At 40.1% G+C, this 23,737-nt stretch overlaps 1 protein-coding gene across 1 annotated transcript in view; it reads left to right on the top strand.

Moving 5' to 3' along the window:
• The window catches only part of LOC139140015 (uncharacterized), a 45,616-nt gene extending 29,302 nt beyond the window's left edge, over positions 1 to 16,314 (top strand). The window contains exon 8 of the mRNA XM_070709003.1: positions 14,640 to 16,314. Coding sequence (XP_070565104.1) covers positions 14,640 to 15,869 — 1,230 coding nt within the window. The 3' untranslated portion in view covers positions 15,870 to 16,314. The remainder of the gene's footprint in view (positions 1 to 14,639) is intronic.
• Positions 16,315 to 23,737: the final 7,423 nt, after the last annotated feature.

Genomic DNA, 23,737 nt, shown 5'->3' with positions numbered 1-23,737 from the left:
AGCGTGATCTTATTTGTTTTTTGAAAATTTTCCCCCAGGAAACATCTTTCTGTGAGAACTACTACTAACCTGTCACTGTTAGCTTTGGGTTATCTCATTTGCTGCCTTCCAGAACGATGCAAACATTTTAAATACACGTGATCTCATCCCAGGCGGAAACGGCCATGAGATTCTATATTCAAACAGTTCTCAACCTCCATAATAGACTATAAAAACACTGGGGAGGAGGGGGGGAGAAGTGACAGGTAAGTAGGAGTTCTCGCAGAAAGATGTTTCCTAAGGGGGGAAACTTTCATTCTGCTTCATCCTCCTACTTACCTGTCACTGATACTTTTGGGTTACACAGAATCCAAAGCTTAAATGATGGAGGGTATGTCAAACCTCAAAGAACCTAAAGCAAAACCAGCTTCCATAGGCACATCCTTGAGGTAAAGTTAATAAAGGTATTAGGAGAAACCCAAATACCAGCTTTACAAATGTCATCAACTGACACACCTTTACACGATACCCACGAGGTAGCCATAGCTCGCGTATCATATGTGCTCTGCTGGAATTCATGCACAAGTCTACAATGCCATAGGAAGAATCATAGGCAAGTTGGATTGTATCCCTTAACCATCTAGAAATAGTGTCCTTGGACGCTGGTCCATGTTGACATGGGGACACCTTAATGAACAACTGTTCTGTATTACCACGAAGTTGTGCAGTCACCTTAAGAGCCCTACAAAGTACTGGATGTGGCCACCAAGAGAAGAAACAGGATGTGTTTCAACTGTACAGGATTTGGTCATCTTGCAGTCAACTGTAGATCCCGGGGATGCAAGAACTGTAAAGGACTGGTCAGTTTCTTCAGCCTGGGGGGGCCGGTGGATTCATGGGGGGGGGGGGTCACCCTGTTTTTGACTTTGGTGATAGGGGGGGTCACCATGTTTTTGAAATGCCCAATAGGGGGGGGGTCAGTGTGTTTTTGAATTTTGACACAGGCTCATCATGGCCTAAAATGCTAGTGTCAGCCACAAATTTCATCATTCAGTTGTATTTTTCGGCGCGCCCTTCGGGCGCGTAACTATAATAATCAGTCATATTTTTCAGCACCCCCAACTTTAACATATCAAGCATACATACATCAGAGATATCTGTATGTTCAATATTTTTCACCGTGCTCTTCAAGCGCATTACTTTAATATATCAGACATTTTCAGCATGCCCTTCAGGTACATGACTTTAATATACCAGGCATATATATCAGAGATATCAGGATGTTTCATATTTTTCGGCGCGCCCTTCGGGCGCCATACTTGAATAAATCAGAGATATCTTGATGTTTGCTAAGTGAAAGTGTACCATTATGAAATCTGCATTTCATATGAAAAGGATGACAAATTCTGTTTTCTCTATGAGAATTCAGTATGAGAAAGCAACTTGCACAAATATTTCACAATATATATATTTGATACAGTGACTTATTTTAGAGATAGAAAAATGACAAGATATCTTTCCTTCTCATTGATACAATTATTTTCCTTTGTTTCACAGGTTTTCTGTAGAAAAATGCTTTTTTATGAACAAAATAACAGTTAAAAAAGGCAGGCTTTTGTCATTATTAGCTGTGCTTTTATGGTTTCAATGTTACAAGAAAAGATCCTCTCAGACACTGTACACATCAGATTTGGCTAAAAAAGCTCTCTATGGCTCCTCAGGAAATCTAATTGGATGGTTGGCAAGTCTTAACACCCATCAAAGTTTTGATTCACTGCTTTTTCCTCTTTGATATTAATGATTGACATCCATTTCTGTACAACAGTTCAGGACATCTGGTTAAGCATAGAAAGTGTGAAATACATTCACAGCTCATTCAAAATACAGCTCATTCAAAATGTACTGTATTCAAACTTTAAGATTGACACTTTGAAAGTCCTATCTTACAACTGACATGTCAACAATTTCATTAAAACATAGAATGACTATTTAAAATATAAATATACCGGTATGTAAAATGTAAAATATAATACATATATATATATATATATATATATATATATATATATATATATATATATATATGACGTTATGTCCACCTTTTATTTTACCTATGTCGCGCCCCGGGGGGGGGGGGTCACCCTGTTTTCGAAATTTGGAATAGGGGGGGTCACCCTGTTTTCAAAATTTGGAATAGGGGGGGTCAGCCACTTTTTGACGTCGGCAAAAAATAATCCACCGGCCCCCCCCCAGGCCGAAGAAACTGACCAGTCCCTAAAGGAAAGCATCATACATCAATTTGTGACAAAGGGAAATCAACTCTCGATGTGTCAGACAATACCAAAGTGGAAAAGGGATTGAGCTCAGTGATGGATCATGCCTCATCATTACATGCCACTGTTATCGCCAAAGTGGGAAAAGAGAAAGTTCGAGTCATGTTTGACACGGGTGCATGGAGTTCATACATATGCTCAGACTTGATCACAAAATTTCGTGTGAAGCCAGCGAAGACAGAACAGCGTTGTATTGAACAGATGTATGGCACTGTAAGGAAGATTGTTGAGGTTTACAGTATCACATTACAGTCCTTAGCAGTTGATGGTTTCTCATTCAATGTGGAGTGTGTGAATGCTGAGAAAGGTATATTAACCCACCTACCTAACCCAGGCATTCCTGCATTGAAGAAACAACACAGACGACTCAGCCGGTTACATTTCAGCGACGAAGAGACAGCGAATGTTTCAATGCCAGTTCACATTATATTGGGAGTCGCAGACTACCAGAGGATTCGCACAACAGAACCTCTAGTCCTTGGAACCCACCCAGATAAGGATCCAGGAGCAGAGTTCACGATGCTTGGTTGGACAATTTCTGGACGGCAGTCAGGGAGAGAGAGTCAGACAGAGAAACAGTTCTTTCTGAGATCCAGCCAAGAAGAATTTGAGAAGCTGTGCTCACTGGATGTTCTTGGAATCGAAGACGTAGATATAAAGGAAAGTGCAGCAATTCACAAAGAGTTCAAGAAACAGTTGACTAGGGCAGAGAGTGGATACTATGAAACAAAACTACCCTGGAAAGAAGATCATGTTCCACTTCCTACAAATAAGAGCTTGTGTAGTAACAGCTCGACTATACAGCACAACAAAGAGACTAGAGAGAATCGGGAGATTAGAAGAGTACGACAAAATCATGAGAGAACAAATCAACATGGGAGTGATTGAGCCTGTACCAGCCAATCAAACAGGGGAGACAGTACTTTATGTCCCACATCAAGCCGTCATTCGAGATAAGCAGAAACAACGAAGATGAGAATAGTATATGACTGCTCAGCGAGAGCCAATGTGAGAAGCCCTTCACTCAACGACTGCCTAGATACGGGGCCACCACTGCAACCACTTTTGTTTGACATCATTGCAAGAAATCGCATGCGAAAGTTTTGCATCACAGGAGATATTCAGAAAGCTTTCCTGCAAATTAGAGTGCATGAACAAGACAGGGATGCACTGCGAGTTTTGTTGTACAACAATCTACAAGATCGTGAGGTGATGGAGTACAGATTCACACGGGTGATTTTTGGAGCGACGTCAAGTCCATATATTCTTGGTGTAACATTGCAGAAGCACATTGAGGACTATGAACAGGAATATCCAGCAACAGTACACAGCTTGCTGGAAGATACATATGTTGATGATATTCAAGGAGGTGGAGATCAAGAAGATGATGTTGCGACTTTCAAGGCGGAGTCCACCAAAATACTGTCAGAGGGTGGTTTCAATCTTCACAAATGGCATAACAACATCGATCACCTCAGCGCAGAGAACGACAAGCAGGAAGAAGATACTTACACAACAAGGTTTCTTGACAACACATCTAGCGACGAGACAAAGATTTTAGGTATTCCATGGAACAAGGAGGAGGACACATTGACGATCAGTTTTGAATCATGTCAGAAGAGCAGTGAACTAATCACTAAACGGAAGATGTTAGCTGATATCAACAGCATCTTTGACATACTTGGATGGAGTTCTCCAGTTACTATCACTGCGAAGTTGATCTTCAGTGAAGTGTGCCTTCTTCAGCTACATTGGGATGAGGAAATTCCAGATGAAATTCAACGGAAATGGCAGATGTGGATATTAAACAGCTTGCAGCGTACACCAACCATAACTGTACCACGCTGTGTGTTCACTGACAACCCAACACATTATGAGATGCATGGATTTGCTGACGCAAGCAAGACTGCGGTTTGTGCTGCAATATACATCGTTGCGTATGAGAACTCAACACCGGTCAGCCAGAATCTACTCACAGCTAAAGCAAGAATAGCTCCTAAACACATGAGCATTCCAAGGTTGGAGTTGATTGCTGCACATACCCTAGCCAAACTACAGAATAACGTCAGCAAAGCCTTGGCCAATTTCCCCATCACAGCTTGTCACAGTTGGGTAGACAGCACCACTGTTTTATACTGGCTGTCTAACCGTGGAGAATGGTCAACATTTGTGCGCAATCGGGTCAAGAAGATTGGCGAGCTGACAGAGTCTAAGTGGAGATATGTGCCAACAGCAGAAAATCCAAGCGACCTGGGAACTAGAGGGTCAGCACCAAGTCGACTCGGGACGATGCGGTTTCAAGGGCCTAGCTTGCTCTCAAGTGAAGGTGACAGACCAGTTCAACCAGAGATTTCCGAGTCAGAGGGAGCCAAGTCAGAGAAAAAATCAATGAAGAAAAGAGAAGTGATGCTTCTACTGGAAGATGCAACTCAGAATGAGATGAAAGCATGGTCACAAGAGCTTCTGAGCAAGTTCAAATTCTGGAAGCTTCTACGCATAACGTCATATATGAAGCGTTTCATAGATGGCTGTAAGGGGATGAGACGAGTTGGCCCACTCACTAAATCAGAGATCACAGCATCAGAGAAGATATGGATCCACATAACACAGCAAACAAACGACATGACTTCAGATGTCACATTAGCAGCAGATGAAGATGGAATACTGAGGTGTCATGGCAGAGTTCCAGGTTACAACCCTATCTTCATCCCAAGAAGATCTGCCCTGGCAAGACGTATCATTGAGCACTGCCATCTTCAGACATTGCACGGGGGAGTTGCAACAACAATGAGTAAGGTCAGAGAGAAATACTGGATCCCAAAGCTACGATCCATAGTCAAATCTATACGACATGAATGCAGCTACTGTGCGAAGTATCGTGCAAAGGTGTTGGATGCTCCAGCTACATTGGCCTTGCCCTCCTACAGAACGGAATTCACTGAGCCATTCGATGTGAGTGTGACTTTGCAGGGCCACTCATGTACAAATCAGAAAAGCATGAGACCAGAAAGGCTTATATTGCCCTCTTCACATGTGCCAGCACCAGAGCTGTGCATCTCAAACTTTGCAGAGACCTGTCTGTGAATGAATTCAAGCGACAGTTGAAGGAGTTTGTTTCACGGAGAGGATCACCAAGTGTCATGGTGAGCGACAATGCCAAGACCTTCATCGCGACCAAACGGTGGTTGTCGACGTTGCAAAAGGATGAAGATTTGTTCAACTATTTGACTTCACATAACATAGAGTGGAAGTTCAACATGACACGTTCTCCATGGTGGGGTGGATTCTTTGAACGACTCATCGGCATCATGAAGAGAAGTCTGTCGAAAGCTATAGGAAGAGCACTACTGAAATTTGAAGAGCTCGAGGAAGTTCTACTCGATGTAGAGACGTTCATGAACAACATACCATTGTGCTATATGGAAGAAGACTTCGAGCAAGTAGTGATCACCCCAAACCTGCTGTTGCGTGGACAACCAGCACGGTTTCTGGAGGAGAATATCGATGACATGGATGACTCGAGAGATGTGATGAGTAAGCGGCTGAAGTACTTACAATCGTGCAGAGAGAACGTTCGTAAACGTTGGTTGAATGAGTACCTTCACGCCTTGCAGGAACGTTGCAGTAAGAGAGCTGAGGACAAGGATCAGGAGTTACCAAGAAAGAACTCGGTTGTTCTACTCAAGGACACGACCAAGAATCGAGCAAATTGGAAGATAGGACGGATTGTAGACAACATAGTGGGTAAGGATGGAGTGATAAGAGGATACAAGATCCGGACAGGCAGTGGCTATGTTGTTGAGAGGCCACTCCAGTTGGTGTGTGATCTGGAAGTTAGCGGAACTAACGACGCAACAGGGGTTGGCACTATAGCTGAACCAGAAGCTGACCCTGTGATTAACCAGACACGCACTTCAGCTGACGAAGAGGAAAGAGATCAAACCAACCAAGATTTTAGACGCCGTACTAGGAGAGCAAAGACTGCTGCGGTAGATCGCCTAGTTGGTGTCATTGCTAAAGAGAATGAGGATGATTAGGAAACCTCTATATTAAAGTTTAAGTAACTTTAATAGGGGGAGGGTGTGGAAAACCTCCCAACTTTATTATTTGTATTTGTTGTTGTTTAGACCAAAACTTAATTTTGTTTATTGTTGTTTACCGTGTTTATCATGATTCCAGAAATTTGGCAAAATATGACATACTACAGTCGATGCTTTGAACACATACTGCGCATGACATAAAAACTTTGCTCAACAGAGACTTTTCTAGAGCTTGGACACAGCTTTGAGAATCTATGTACAGGCGATGGCTGAACTTTGACCGAAATGCACATTTTTCAGGACACTCATCACCGTGCATGTACAATGATTTATTTGCGCGGACTGTGTTAACATGGACATATTTGTCACAAAGTTTCCGGCAACAGTTGCTTCATAGTTTAATTTATTCGTGTTATTTTGTCGTGATTCTGGGGTTAAATTCTCATTACTACCAGATTTCCCATCATGCTTTTTAAAACCTACAACGGCAACGCACATGGATGCGGCGTGCTGCTCTGTACCGTGAGTTTAAACGTAATAAACCAATGTTTTTGTTCATCGAGAACTGTGAGTTTCTTCAGTGTCACTGGGAATGATCGGCGGCCAATATCTCTACACTAAATATTCCCCACAGTATGATCTGAACGCACGATGCCATAAGACCTAGGAGGCGAAGAAAATACTCAGCCGTCTGAAAACTCCCGGGCAAGAGGTGATTTACCATTTTGCAAATAGCTTGAAAACCCTCTGGCATTGGAGTAGCAATCCCTTCCTCCAAATCTGTTTTCGCCCCTATATAATGAATACTCTGACTGGGGCAAAGATCTGACTTCTTTTCATTTGGTAGCCAGCCTAGACTGACAGCTGTCCTTAATGTGCTGTATCCTGCTGCAATAACCTGATCTGCGTCTGCCTGGCTAGCTAATTGTCCAGATACATGTTGACATAAATTTGTTGCTTTCGAAGAAAGGCACCCAAAACTGCTGTGACCTTGGTAACACACCGGGTGCTGACGACAGACCAAAAGGCAGTGTCCGAAACTGAAATACCCTGCCCTGCTCTGCAAACCTGAGAAAATGTCTGCAGTCTGGGTATATAAGGATATGTTGATAAGCGTCTGTTAGATCAATTTAAACTGCATAATCCCCTTTTGACAGATCTGATAAAACTGAACGTAGAGTTTCCATCTTGAAGTGTTTCTTTTTGAGAAAATGGTTTAACGGGCGGAGATTTAAAATTGGTCTCCAGCCCCCTGATCTCTTTGGAATTAGAAACATTGAGCTGTAAAAAAAAATTTGATCTGCCCATGACAGGTTCTATGGCCCTCTATGAGATCTATGGTTCTATTTCCTGGAGGATTGCATTTCTCTTCCCTAAATCCCCCGGAAGAGGAAAATTCATAACCTTGCTTGTAAGTGGGGGAACTTGAAGAAAATCCAAGCGATAACCTTCTGAAACCACCCCTAAAACCCACGGGTCGTTGGTTATCTTGGCCCAGTGCTGACTGAAAAGAGATAATCTTCTCCCTCCTGGCACCTCTGGAAAAGGAACCTGAATATTTAATTGTGCTACATATACACACTGAGCCCTTGGTAAACCGTCATTGTTTAAAAGAACGGTCTCTGGGCTTATCCGGAAAGGGCGGCACTGGTAATCTAAATCTCTTATCCCTTTTACCCTTAAAGTAATTACTAAGTGTAGCAGAAACAGAACTCTTTACAGACAGTATGTTAAGTTTAGCGGACGGCTGCGACTTGGGCTGAAATGAAGCAGGTCGCTTAACTCCCTGACGTGGTGTAGAAAGGGAGACTATTTCTCTAACATCTCTAGCTGCTTCAGCTTCCTGGAGAAAAATATCTGAGACTTCTCCATGGAAAAGTTTATCACCACAAATAGGAAGCTTAGTAAACTGATTTCTAGTTGATCTTGTAGGAAAATCCATCTGGTCAAGGAATAATTCCCTTCTGTTGATCTGCTGAAGAAGTTAGAAAAAACTGCAAAAATTCCAAACCCTCAGACAATTGGTCATCAAGAATATTAGAACCTGGCGAAACTGCCGTATGTACAAAAGCGGTTGCCAAAAATGAATGTGAAATGCATCTCAGTAAAACTCTGAGAGCTTTATCTACCATAAGATGTCCAAGATCAGCCTTATGAGTAAAAATTCTCAAATCCTTAGCTGAAAAATGTTTCTTATCAGCTACCAATTTAGTGTGGACAAACCTTTCTACACTAGGCGCTCTAGCAAACTTCTCTCAGTCTTTTTCAAGGAACCTGAAATTCTTGTCTACAGACTTTGTGTACTTGGACACTCTGGGCAAACTCTTCTCAATAGCTGTCCATCTTTGTGCAATCAGTCCCTCAATGGGCAAACTAGGAGCACCTGTAACTGTACTATCTCCACCGAGTAAAAAGACTGACGTTGACTATGATTGCTGTCATCTTTTGTACAGCAAAGTACATTGCCAATAATGTTAAAAATGCCGTCAAGGACACTATGTGCTCAGATTCGGTTTGAATTGGTCCATTCGAGAAATATTTAAACCAGAAAAACAAGAATGACAAAAGCAAATAAGGTCTCCAACTTAGGTACCGGAGGTCATCTTTAGGAACATGCATATCAACTTTTATAGCAATGGGACAAGCAGATCCTAAATACATAAGCAAATGCCAACAACAAAAAATAGCAAGAGAAGGCTTGATAAAAAGAAAAGGTTGGAGTGGGGAAAATGTACAAGGGATCTGGTAAAAAAGCAATGCTACCTCAGCAATCTACTAGACCTTACCCCCTCCTGAATATCAAATGTTCCACCCCTTGGTATTACATAAGGCCAGATGGCAGGAAATGTGTTTACAACCTTGGGGATTTTTTAATTAATGCTATGAGTGCTATCATTCTAATGTAAACAGCACTTAAGTTAGTTACAGATAGTGAAATGCCTGGGGGGGTGATTACGACATCTGGAATTATCCTGGATCCAAATTTCTGATCAGTTCTTGTGTGTCTTACATAGAAAAGTTGCAAAAATTGGTCCGCAATGAAAAAATTCACCTCAGCTTTGTTTTCTGGATCCAATTTTCCTACAAATTGATACCATATATGACAAAATTATGTTCACAGTCTTCGAAACTGTCTCACAACATATCCTGGGTTGTGTGGGTCATTTAAGGTCACAAACTGAGAAAATTACCTCAAAATATACAAATTGGCATCTTCTCAACACTTTGAGCAGAAAATTTATCTTATAACATCCCTCGGGACTTTTATACCAAATTACAAAGCTATCAGACAAGTAATTTTGAGAACAAGTTTTCTTGGCCAAAAATGACAAAATTGTCTGAAAAATACAAATTTGTATATTTCAGGACAATTTCCACATATCTAGCTTGTCATCTCTGGACATCTGTGTACCAAATATAAAAGCTGTCTGTCCAGGGGCTTTAAAAAGAGAATACTTTTTAAGATTTTTAGTCCCCGCGGACGAAGTCCGGCGGAGACTTATAGATTGGGTCCCGTCCGTGTGTCCGTCCGTCCGTCCGTCCGTCCGTCCGTCCGTCATCAACAGTTTCTCAGACACTGCCAAACCAATTTTGTTCAAACTTGGCACAAAGGCATAGCACTATGACCTACAGATGCACATCGATTTATTATGCGATACGATCCAATATGGCCGCCAGGCGGCCATTTTATTACAATTTTTTCATGTACGGAGCCATAACTCAGACATGTTTCAACCGATTTTATTCAAAGTTGGTACAAGGACATTGACCAATGTCATAGATATGCATGTCAATTTGTTTTGTGATATGATCCAATATGGCCGCCAGGCGGCCATTTTATTACGATTTTTTCATGTACAGAGCCATAACTCAGGCATGTTTCAACCGATTTTATTCAAAGTTGGTACAAGGACAATGACCAATGTCATACATATGCACATTGATTTGTTTTGTGATACGATCCAATATGGCCGCCAGGCGGCCATTTAGTTTCGATTTTTTCATGTACAGTGCCATAACTCAGGCATATCTCAACCGATTTTATTCAAACTTGGTACAAGGACATTGACCTATGTCATATATATGCATGTCGATTTGTTTTGTGATACGATCCAATATGGCCACCAGGCGGCCATTTTATTACGATTTTTTTCATGTACAGCGCCATAACTCAGGCATGTTTCAACCGATTTTATTCAAAGTTGGTACAAGGACAATGACCAATGTTATACATATGCACATTGATTTGTTTTGTGATACGATCCAATATGGCCGCCAGGCGGCCATTTAGTTTCGATTTTTTCATGTACAGTGCCATAACTCAGGCATATCTCAACCGATTTTATTCAAATTTGGTACAAGGACATTGACCTATGTCATATATATGCATGTCGATTTGTTTTGTGATACGATCCAATATGGCCACCAGGCGGCCATTTTATTACGATTTTTTCATGTACAGCGCCATAACTCAGACATGTTTCAACAGATTTTATTCAAAGTTGGTACAAGGACATTGACCAATGTCATATATATGCATGTGGATTTGTTTTGTGATATGATCCAATATGGCCGCCAGGCGGCCATTTTGTTATGATTTTTCGTGTACAAAGCCATAATTCAGGCATATCTCAACTGATTTTATTCAAAGTTGGTACAAGGACATTGACCTATGTTATACTTATGCACATTGAATTGTTTTGTGATACGATCCAATATGGCCGCCTTGTGGCCATTTTTTTTTACGACTTTCCATGTCCTGAACAATAACTCAGACATGTATCAAGCAAATTTATTCAAAGTTGGTACAAGGACATTGACTTATAGTATACATAAGTACATTGATTTGTTTCTCGATATGGTCTGATATGGCCACATGGTAGCAATTTTGTTATGATTTTTTTCATGTCGAGAGCCATAACTCTAGCAAGTCTCAACTGATTTTATTCAAAGTTTGTACCTGGACATTGACTTTAATATATGTGTTGATTTTTTAAACAGTAAGATCAAATATCGCTGCGTGGCGGCAAATTTGTTACGATTTTCTCATGTACTGAGCCATAACTCAGACATACCGGTATTTCCACCAGTATCATTCAAAGTTGGTACAAGGACATTGACCTATTTCATACATGCTCGTCAGTTGTTTCACGTCATGTAGCAGTATCATGTCAATTATTGAAGTTTCATAATTAGGTTGATATGTCAGAAATACTGCATCAAATTTCATGAAACTTTGTACAGATGTTAAGCTCACATTGCTTTAACAGTGAAAAAGACATTTATCAGTGTCATTTTAATTAATTTGTAATTGCATATGTAATGAACTTTCCTAATTAGAGTGATATATCCACAAATACAACGTCAAATTTGATGAAACTTGATACAGATGTTGATCTCATAGTGTTGTAAATACTACATTAAACTTTATGAAATATGGTACCGGTTATCTATTAGTGTTAGGATAGAATGAAAAAATGTTTTGCAACATCCTGTCAACTAATTCCCAGTTGACTCATTTAATGACCTTTAGGATAGTGGCCTACATTGGTTTTATGTTTTTCATCACCATGGAACTCATTCTTGGCCATTGAGTGCCATCTGTATCAAAGTATTTTTATCACAGAACCTGTAATCAAAGTACCCATTAGCAAGCGGGGACTGGGTCATCAACGATGACTTGTTTGACCAAAAATGACAAAAATTGCCCCAAAATAGCAATTATCCCAATTTTGTCATAATTTCAACAAATTAGAAGAGTGACACCCTCGCAAACATCCAACCCACATTTGAGAGCGATTGAGCAGGTGGTTTCAGAGAAGAAGAATTTTTACTTAAAATGAGAAAAATCACCAAAAAATTCAGGAAAAATACAAAATTAAAGATATCTTCACAATATTCATAAAACTGTATAAGGTTCCCCTAAGGTACTTGCACAAAAATTTTCAAAGCAATCAAAACAGCGGTTCTTGAGTTGTTAATTTTTGACCATTTTCACATTTTATAAGCTCATTTGCAGAATTTTGGCAATGGAGACTTCATTTGAATAAATTCTAGCCCAGGATGCATCCACACACCAAATACCAAGCTGAAACGTGTAGCGGTTTGCGTGTTTTTGATGTTGATGGACATACTGTACATACATACATACATACATACATACATACATACATACATACATACATACATACATACATACATACATACATACAGACATACAGACATACATACATACATACATACATACATACATACATACATACATACATACAGACATACAGACATACATACATACAGACAGACATCCATACATACAGACAGACAGACAGACAGACATACATACAGACAGACAGACAGACATACATACATACATACATACATACATACAGACGCCACCGACTTCAGCTTATACGATAACCTCACATTGGTATACCAAATATGGCTTAATAATGTCATGCCATTTCCCAGACAAAGCTTCTGACATGTCAGCATCAGTAGTAGAAATTTCTGAATGAGTATCGGAATGAGCAATGTCACTTCGCATATAATCCTGTGACCTAGACATAGAATGACTGTCTCCATCTGTGCTCTCATCAAGAAGACTCGGAGCAAACAAAGAAACAGAATCAGGAACTCTATACTTGTAAGGCAGCTGTGGAACAACTCCCGACAAAGCTGCCGTCTCCTGATTACTTATCACCTCTGTAGGGTTTACATGTAAATCCCTATTCAGACTGTGCTTTTGGTGTTGGGGCTCCACATGATTGCCCTCTGTTACCATAGCACTCTGAGATTGAGCAAGAAAACCAGCCAACAAAGAAGAAACCTCCGAAAATTGCTCAAATCTAGTGTCAAGAATACCCTCAATCTCGTCCTTGGGAACATTTACGACTCGTCAGAGGGCAAACTAACAGCTGCACTACTAGTACTAGCCGACTTCCTGGACTTGTCCTTCTTCTTCCTTTTGAAGTTTGCTTACTTTGCGGCAACTCAGGATTAGTAAAAATGCGCCATAGTTCATATGACCAATCCTTGCAAATATCACAAGGCCTATAACCTTTGAACACTTACGACATGCAAGACACTTGTCATGGCTGTCAGCAGGAATAAACTTACTTACATCTTGGTGCAGTGCAAACCTTAGAACTGTCACTCACAGGAGGTCCATGATACAAGCAGAACCGGTAAACCTACAGTACACAAAAACCAACGCGATAAATACCATAAACTACAATACACGATGCACGAGCTGTAGACTGACCAAAGACGTCGAAGATACCGCGACATTGGCACTATAGGCATTATCAGATAATATTATCTAAGTTATCTAAGTTAGAGTTTAAGATTAGAAGGATGGGGAAGAGGCAGATGCTCGACATGCTGTTTTATCGGATAGTATCGGATAAAATCAACAATATCGTCTAACGTCTAAGTTAGAGTCTAATATTAGACGAGTGGTGAAGTGGCAGATGCCCGACATGCTGTTTTATCGGATAATATCCGATGAAATCGATAATATCGTCTAACTTCTAAGTTAGCGTCTAATATTAGAAGCGGATGGGTGGAAAATTCTAAAAACGCTGTTTTATCGGATAATGTCGATTATATTATCCATGTTAGATCACTTCTGTCTCATGTTCCTGGAACTCTCTAACTTAGACATTTTAGACGATATTATCCGATAATAAAGAAAAAGCCTATGTCGCGCCTTCATGAAGACGTCACTGCATTCAAAAACGTGCAAAGCAAACAATTGTCAATAGCAACACACGTGCTACATAAACTCAAAGCAGTACTTCAAACGGCCTGAAAAACTACCGTCAAACCAAAGTGACTGCTAAAAAAGAATAAATGAACAATAATAGACTCCCAGGAAGGAACAGTAGAGCAAAACCCGGACGTCAAAATACCATATACTGGAAGGCTGAAAACCGGTGTGTTTACACATACCGAGTAGGCAAATGAGAACTGTTTGAATATGGAATCTCATGGCGGTTTCCGCCTGGGATGAGATCACGTATATTTAAAATTTTGCCTCGTTCTGGAAGGCAGGAAATGAGATAACCCGAAGGTAACAGTGACAGGTAAGTTGGAGGATGAAACAGAATAACAGTGAGAATCGCATACCCTTCAAAAATCCAAAAACACTGTTCTCGTATTTGCCTACTTAGAAGTTCTCGGAACTGTGATCTACATGTAACTCGAAAAATATCGACAAAGGAGAACATACTTAGTTTTGCTATTTACCATAGTATATAGAGGAATTCAACATGTTTTCCCTTTTTAGCACTTGCAGGAAAATTACAGTAAAAAGCTGTTGCCGATGCCAGCATTGGTGCCAGATGTTCCTGTGTACAATCGTCAGCTGATGCAGAAAAGTGTTAACGTACACTGTATTCAATCATCTTCCCTACAACCCTCCTGGCACCAAACATTGGAGAATGAATGCGCCAGTCTGGCTTTACAGGGCTGTACTGCAGTCGTGACGCGTCCCGCAGAATTTGAAACACCAGCAAGTTACTGCGGTGATGAACTGACGTATGGTGCTCTTGCTGCTGTTCAAATGCTACTTGATGTACCAAATGCAATGTCGAATGATTGGCAGCAAGTTGCAGCGGAACTGGATTTGAAGCCTACTCAACTGGACTGGATTCGACACCAAGCGCAACAGAACAATGGCAGCCCGACGAAAATCGTCATACAGCTTTGGAAAGAAGATGGGAGATCACTTCAAGACCTTGCCACGTTGTTAAGAAAGAAGAGAAGAGATGATGCTGCTACCATTATTGAAGATGATCTCAAGAAACAGGCTGATCCGCAGAGACGGAGACGAGAAAGGGCACCACGTGATTTATCAGCAGCAACTGAAGACTCAAGGCTTTTAAGATCGCACTTTCGTCAAAGTCAAAGAGAAACTTTCTATGGTGCGGAGGAAGAAATATACCAGTTACCATGGCATCCGCCAATGAATTCTCAGCTCTCCTTGCAGTGCGTTCAGGAAAACCAGGGTTTGCTTAGCGACAACATTTACGGCTGGTTTAATCTTCGACAAGGATTCGACGTTTCGAAAAACAGGCGAGAAAAGACGAATATTTTCCCAGGCAGTGACAACGATCCACGCGTCGGGTCTGCTCCACAACAATCCCCGAACGGTCTAGCAGGAAGCCAACGGCAAGAAGTGGGTCTTCAGGGAGCCATACCAAAGCGGAGAAACGTCAACGCCAGACACACACCACAGCAAGCGTCTTCCCGATCTGAAATCAGAAGTCGCCAAGGTGTGGGTAAGCAAGGAGAGAGTTCGCTTCAGAATGTTAGTGGACAGGAAAATTCACAAGTATGTAAAAGGCACAGCTTACACAACCCCGAGCAACAAGAGTTTTCTTGGAGTGAACAAACAAGACGGCAAACAACTTTCCATAAGCAACGCAGGCGAAAGTCAACAATGTCAGGCAGTCAATTTCAGTTACACAGCCTTCACTTGACATACTGTCAGAGTACGAACGAAAATTGTGAATAGCGATGGAGATCACCATAAAGGGCCATTATTTGTAACTTTTGACCATTTTTTACCTCGGAAAATTCCATGTTGGAGGCTCATATTTGTTGCAAAATGGTATTTTACGAAGAAAAAAAAAATGATAGTGATGATTAGTGATGTTATAAAACTGCTAATTTTTGTTCAAACGTGTTGCCCTTCCGAGCTCGTTTGTTGACGTCTGGCATGCTCAGCGTGCTGGGGAGAATGCGAGATGTACAAGTTCACGTTTATTGCGGGATCAAAACAACTTCGCGTCGTGGATTGCCAGATATCTGGCTACGCAACCTGCTCGGACAATGGACTACGACGTAAGTACCGGGCATAAGTAATGAATATTTATTTTGAAATTGCTGTAAATGGCTCGCGCAGGTGCAGAAGAATGCCTACGTTGCAATCCGCGTGTCAACAGAGTTTGTATTTCTGTCCGGACAAAATTGAAATTTTCTTGTAAAATCACATGTTTTTAGTTGTAGGCACGTAATGTTTCCGAATAATATGCGATTCTCTGTTATTTGACAGGCTATTCAACATGAGCCAGTGATCATTTCAATCAAAACTAACGGAAAAATCGCCAGAAGACGCACCTCGGGGACAGACATTCGGACTCTCAAACTTTTACAATTCTCTTCTGATATACCACATGTGGGGGTTCATTTTAAAGCTCTTGGTGAAAGAAAACTTTTCACAGGCTTAGTTTTTCGAAATTCGAATGTTTTTATTTTTCTCCGTAGATTAACACAGGGATGACGGCCATTTTGAATTTCTAATATCGGTAAATCTTGGGTAATTTGTTTCTCTAGTACCAAAATTTGCACGGTGACCCCGTATTTTTATTCTTGATTTTGAAAGAGAATGATTGAAATATTCCTTGAGGAAAGTTAGAGCAAAAGTTTAAGTCTTTCACTTTCGAGGTGCATATTACCTTAATTCATAGATTTTTCACGGTCACCTGTGTTCTATTCCGTCTGTGTGTACATATACGTATGTACACACGTCTATGGGGCGCATAGGCGCAGAGCGGAATAGGTCACAGGTGACTGTGTATTTTTCTCCGCAAATACCATGGAGCTAGAAACGTTTCTAGCTCCATGCAAATACCAAGACTCTCGCCCTCAATTTAGCTTTAAAAACTTAAAATAAGAAAGGCAAAGGTTACCTCTTATCAAACGCTAAATAACGTCACGATGCATGTTGGAATCACTGACGAAATCAATTATGAAGCAAGGGTAGGAATGGCGGGACCTATAGATACTGTAACTATTGCAGGACATGTGTAGTATTAGGTTACGATTGTTCAAAACGTGCCTGCTTTATTTGTGTTTAATACAAATACAATTACGATTACAGTGTTTCTTTCTGGAGTCGACAAAGTCATAGATTTAGGAGTTTACCTTACGCACGATCTAAGTATATACTCGCATAAATCCCATACCAGCAAACGCCCTCAAACTATTATGTTTCTCTAAAGGATAGCCCAACTACTATTCATTACGATTGTGAGACCCCATGTGGGATACGCCTGTAAAGTCCCCTCCCCGCACGAAAACTCTGTAAGTAACCGATTGAGCGTATTCCACGAAAGTTTTGTTATTTTTTGTGTTAGATTAGTGGCATTGACTACTCAACAATGTCGGTATTCTGTGATCCATGTTTTAGTTTTTGGATGTTTACTTATTTTTAAATGTATACTTTACTTTATGACTGTCCATATTTTCTTCACAGTACCCATTTTAATACCGTGTAACTTCCAAGTAAAACCATTCCAAGTCTTTTTCACAACGCACTAGGAAGTTTTGTGAGTTAGAATAACTTTTACATTTCAATAGCTTGTATTAAAAAAATTTGTTGTTGATTTTCTGGGCTTTCAAAGCACTGTCAGAAAATAGCTGATGATTTCACCATCTTTTTTCTTTCATAACATGATTAGACACCTGTTAGGTGGAAGTATATTGATAGTGAACACCTAGCTGTGGAAACGCAGCTATCTGTTGGCGGGGTAGCGGGGATCGCTATGCGGGTCAAAGGTCAACCCCGCCACGGATAGGGGTTGACCTTTGACCCGCATAGCGATCCCCGCTACCCCGCCAACAGATAGCTGCGTTTCCGCAGCTAGTGAACACCACTCACGAAACGGTTTTGATCTGCTGTTGTTGATTTACGAATAACATTTCACATATCAATATAAAACTTTGCCAATGTACATCATTTGGAACATTAGATTACATGAAATTTGAATAAACATCAATTATGAACACATCTAATGAAAACACAGCGATCAATAGTGGTAATTTTGCGTGTCACTGAACGCTGCACAATTCTCTCGTTCCTGACCACTAGAGGGCGCTTCTGATTTGACCCCACATCAAAAAATTTTCAGAAGTAGTCAAACTAATAATGTGCCAAATTTCATTCTTTTAACCAAAGGGCACAATTCTGACAAAAATCTTTGGTTAGCAGCCTCACTATGAACATAGACTGGTACGCATAGCAAGACAGTAACATTATTACAATCAGGGCACTTTGGAGTTGAATTGACTTCATACATATGGTTTCAAAATCACAAGAGAAGAATACTCAATTTGCGTATTATGAAAGAAGTTTTGCAAACAAACGTTTATACGTCCCCATGAAATAATCTTATGCCCAAAAATCGCTCTTAAGGGAGCGTTCAGTTTTTACGGCTGGGGGGGGGGGGGCCGGCAAAATCTTGTCGCCGGTGTTCAAAAAAATATAGACCCCCCCTGCATTTTTCGTGAAAAAAAGATGACCCCCCTTTGTCAGACGAAAAAAATTGATGACCCCCCCCCCCCTGCTTAAAAATAACTAAAACCCATACGTCAAATTTACCCGCATGGTTTGGATTTGAACTCCGGTATGCCGCGCACTTTATTCGTGTAGCAGAGATGCCAGTGCACAAACTTCTCAGCCACATCCATTGAAACGTCTGTTAAATTAGGACGACTGTAAGGCAATTTTTAACTTCATTTCAATAGACAACTCATGTCCATGGACATTATATAAAGTAAACCTTATTGGAGTGGTTCGCCAAAGGCAGCCCTCCGGTTAAGAGGGTCATGGGCCATTACGTAAAGTCAACTTTATTCTAGTGGGCCACTGGTACCATCGGTAAAGAGGGTCGATCATGGCTATTGCATAAAGTAGACTTTACTGGACAGGGCTGCTGAAGGCGCACGGCCATTAAGATTGCCGTGGGGTATTACATAAAGTCAATTTATTGGAGTGGGCCGCCGCAGGCGGCCCGCCGGTAAAGAGGGTGACATGGCCATTGCATGAAGTAAACCTAATTGGAGTGGGCCGCCAAAGGCGTCTGCCTGTTAAGAGGGTCATGGGTAATACATAATGTATATTTATTGTAGTGGGCCGCCGAAGGCGGCCCGCCGGTAAAGAGGGTCGATCATGGCAATGGCATAAAGTGAACTTTATTGTTGGTATTATGTTTATGAAAATGTGGTGACCCCCCCTTTCTTACCAGTGAAAAAGTGGTGACCCCCCTTTGCGGATTCCAAAATTTTGATGACCCCCCCCCTGGATTTGCCGGCCCCCCCTGCCGTAAAAACTGAACGGTACCTAATGGCCGTGGACGTGTTATGTTCACATCTGTGGCCATATTCTGTTTGATTGATAGTGGGCCAATGTGTGAAATTAACTCTATGGTTTAACCAGTCACAGTCCCTCTACATAGGACGTGGACAGTTGATTTTTAGGGCTTTCCGAACACTGTCAGATATTCAAGTAGGTGTATGAATAAAGCATTAAACACCTGCCCTCATAGTGACAAAGAGACATGGCCCCTATTTGTACATCATCATCATCAGCTTGTTTCAAGGAGAACCATTTCAGGTTTTGTTTACAGTCCGCCATCCCTTCTTTAAAATCCACTCTCTCCAGCTGTGCCCTTACCTGGTGCTAGCTAGGCCTAGCAGTAAAAATGGTCAATCTGGGGTGTCCATCATAAATCATGAATTTTGCGGGTTGCACAAGAATTGTTGGTGAAAATGCCATTGTGAATTCCCCTTATCAAGTTACTCGAATGCATGTGAAAGTGGCGGAAATTTGATTTTGTTGGGTCTATAAGATCTCTGAATGCAAAAATTTACAAAAAGCAGTCTTACAGCCTGTCAATCTCATTTCTTTTCAAGTTTTGTCCAAGAATAAAATAGTGGATAAAAGTTGGTACTATTCCTCTTCCTGGATAAGCTATGCAAATATAGTCTTCCATGAGAAATTTTCTCTGAAGAAGTAACTTTGCAGACTCAAAACTTGTGCAAATAATGTTTACTTATAATGCAAGTCATTCTTTTACATCGGGTCATTTGGATTGCACATAATTACCATAATCCATTGCTGTAAAATCAAAAAGAAGAATTAAAAGTTTTCTTTTCTTATGGTGGCATTGTCTTTTTGTAACATTTTATTTACATCTTATTTGGATGCCAACAGTTATTTGACCCTGGAATTAAATTCAGATTGTGAAAAATTCAGAAAAAAGTGGATGGTTTCAATCTGTTGTGTCTCAACCATTCCAAAACTTTGAGCTCACATGCTCTGAAGGTGTGATCTCTCTGATTGAAATTTTCATGGGATTCTACTAGCAGCATAGCACATGCCTCTTCACTCAGCCACTCTACACTGCAATCCCTACGCTTAATGTCTCCATAACTCCTAAGCTCAGATTACAGGAAGTGCTAGAGACAAATGTTGGATCTTCTGAACGTAAAATTCTATCTGGCCACCGAAATGCAAAAATTCCCCAAAAGTGTTACTCGTTTACTTTTTTCACTTTCTGTGGGTTCCACATGTACCAGGGATGTAGAAAATAGCTGGCAGCTGGCAAATATAACCAGCTGTTAGCTAAAATTTGCCGGCTGTGAAAATTTAGTTTTAGTAAAATATCAGGACATTTTGCACAAATTTTATATTCACATATTAGACTACTTGTAACCGCCTGTACTTTTATTTTTGCCATCTGTAACCATAATTTTCAATATCCCTGCGTATTTGCAAGGTCAAATATGGACTGTGGTGTAAAAATAATGTTCAACATGTTCTGGAAAGGAAATGCCACTTTACAAAATTTGAATGAAAGTCAAGCAATTGTCACACAACTGACAGACTAGGCTATAACTAAAACTTGGCTTCTTGTACCAGTATGAACACAAAGCTAGAGTGGACGGAAGAGGAAAGAGTAATATATACAAATACAATATCAGAGCAAGGGTTTGGCATGGATGATATTAAGTGTAGCACAGTATGTAGAATATCTAAACTGTGTATCCCTAAAATCAGCATATGATGCTCATTTGATTGTGTACCTGCTCTTTCCATTCCTTGGACATATCACTCAACATTATTTCAATAACGATTCATGTGTCATTGTAAATCTCTCTGTTATCAAATGCCCAAGCTTTGCAGTGAAGCAGCCTACTCAATGTACAGAGATTAAATGACAAATATAAAACATTTATTCTTGCAGCTAAACTACTGTAAAACACTTTGAATTAGCTGCATGCTTTTTTTAGCGATTTTGGATTTTCATTGCAATCTGTTTGTCAAAGAAAGAAGTCAGGAATCCAATAATTGGACTGTATTCAGCATAGCTGATTAAGAGAAGGCTGGAAACACTGGAGGAATTAAGCAAAAGATAGTCAGATTGTCTCCGCTGAATATCATAGAAGAAACACAATTGATAATTTGACAAGGAAGAAATTGCGGAAGTCACGTTTGATATCATGAAAGAGATGAATGAATTCGTCAAGTTTTTGTCACGTATTGATATCTGTTGACACGATAGAAAGTAGTTTTTTATAAACGCGGAATGGAAGAAAGTTTCACGTAAAGACGGGCACATTACTTGTATACTCGATGCAACTGCAGAACAAAAAATGAAAATTCATAAAAATTAATGTGATTTGTCTTCCGACACGTAATAACTTGAAAGATAAAGACTGCTTTATGAACATGCGATTTCATGTATCTCCAGCTTGCAATATCATTAGCGACCCTTGAAAAATTTGAACAGAATTAAACGTATGGGGTTCTACACTAAATAGTACGCAATGAGACGGTTATCTGTCAGATTGGCTGACTGGTCTGTCGGTGCATCAAAATGCTACAACGACCAGTGTATAAGAAACGTTATTCCCGAAGGCACAGTCGTGGACATTCTATGTACCTTTGGAAAAGAATGAAGCGTTTTTATTCTATGTTCAAATTGTAATAATGCTGTCAAAGTGTCGTTGTTCGGTACTTACTGCACTAATGTATTGTTTCTCTGATGGCGGTACAGTCTCTGGGTATGAATAACCCTAGGGTTTTCTATAATTGAATGCTTTCTGTATTTTAATGAATTTGCCTCGGGATTGCAGTGCCAATGGTATGTTCATTTGCAATAATAATGTTACTAGTACACCATTCCAAGTTCTTCAACGAAATTTGTGCATATTTACTGTCAGATTACAAAATAGTAACTACGGTCTGTCAGTCAGATCATAAACGCTGATGTGGTTCTCCATTCAAAGTTACAAACAACCTTATAAAAAGTTGACGTATTTTTCAAATGCTGTTGTACGTACCGTAAGCTTATGCTTGATTTTTCCCTTTCCATCTCAGTCTGTGTTCTTGTCTGATAACGTTATCTTGCTTGTCTTTTTCACCAAATCTGTCATTTGTTACATGGATATTGTTATTTCTCTTACACTGGTGCACACTTCCTGAAATAAAGATGATGATGATGATGAAGATGAAGGTGATGATGATGATGATGATGATGATGATGATGATGATGATGATGATGAAGATGTGACGATGATGATGATGATGATGATGATGATGATGATGATGATGATTATTACTATTATTATTATTATTATTATTATTATTATTATTATTATTATTATTATTATTATTATTATTATTATTATTATTATTATTGAGAGAGAGAGAGAGAGAGAAAGAGAGAGAGTGCATGAATATATGTAACAGAGACACATACACACAAAGCGGAAGCTAATAAAGGCTATACACACATATGCAATATCCACCATGTATATCATATTTCAAACATAAATCTACTTGATTAGAGTATGGGGATTGAAAGTGAAAACACCCAAAAGTGTCATGTCACTATACATGGTTGCCATAGCGCCAATCGTTATCAATATTTTCACACACAGAATCAGTGATATCTGTGCTTTATATATGTTTGACAATTGATCAGATGTAAGTTTATTCCACTCGAACTTGCTTAGGTGTAGAAGAAATGACTTTAAATTTCATCCAAATTATCGGTGTGTTATACAATTGAGTCAAAGGAGCTAACAATGGAAAGAGATTTGAATAATCTGTTAGATTAATTAGTTTGCCTGATCGTCTTTTATCTAGCACATTGTCGGCATTTTAGAACCCCTATGATAGTCAACCGTTGTTGTAATTTCTCACGCCCACACCCTAACAGTCAGCATTAGGCAAATAAACGAAGATCGTTTCTGCTTACCACGTGCGTCATTTCAGAACCCCCGCGTCATGTCTTTTTTTTTGTTGCGTACTCATCAGTACAGGCTACCCTTGATATCCCTGTTTGCATGTCCAAAAATGCTAAAAAGAAAACAGAAGTATTATGCAGCCAGTGATAAAAGACAATAACTGTTGCATCAATATTGCCAAACCAGAATTGTTAGGAATAAAAAAACAGAAAGGGAAAAAGAAAATCGCCGCATCACTTTTGCCGAATGTCAAGGATCGTTTAAGGATAAAATCAGAAAACAGGTTTATGCAAGTTTTGTTTTCTGTTCCACCAAGAGTGGTTTATCTGTTCACTTTTCACTGAG

This window comes from Ptychodera flava, chromosome 9 (genome assembly GCF_041260155.1).
Source record: "Ptychodera flava strain L36383 chromosome 9, AS_Pfla_20210202, whole genome shotgun sequence".
Lineage (NCBI taxonomy): Eukaryota > Metazoa > Hemichordata > Enteropneusta > Ptychoderidae > Ptychodera > Ptychodera flava.
The sequence above is the reverse complement of the archived record's forward strand: the minus strand, read 5'-3'. Positions and strand labels throughout refer to the sequence as shown.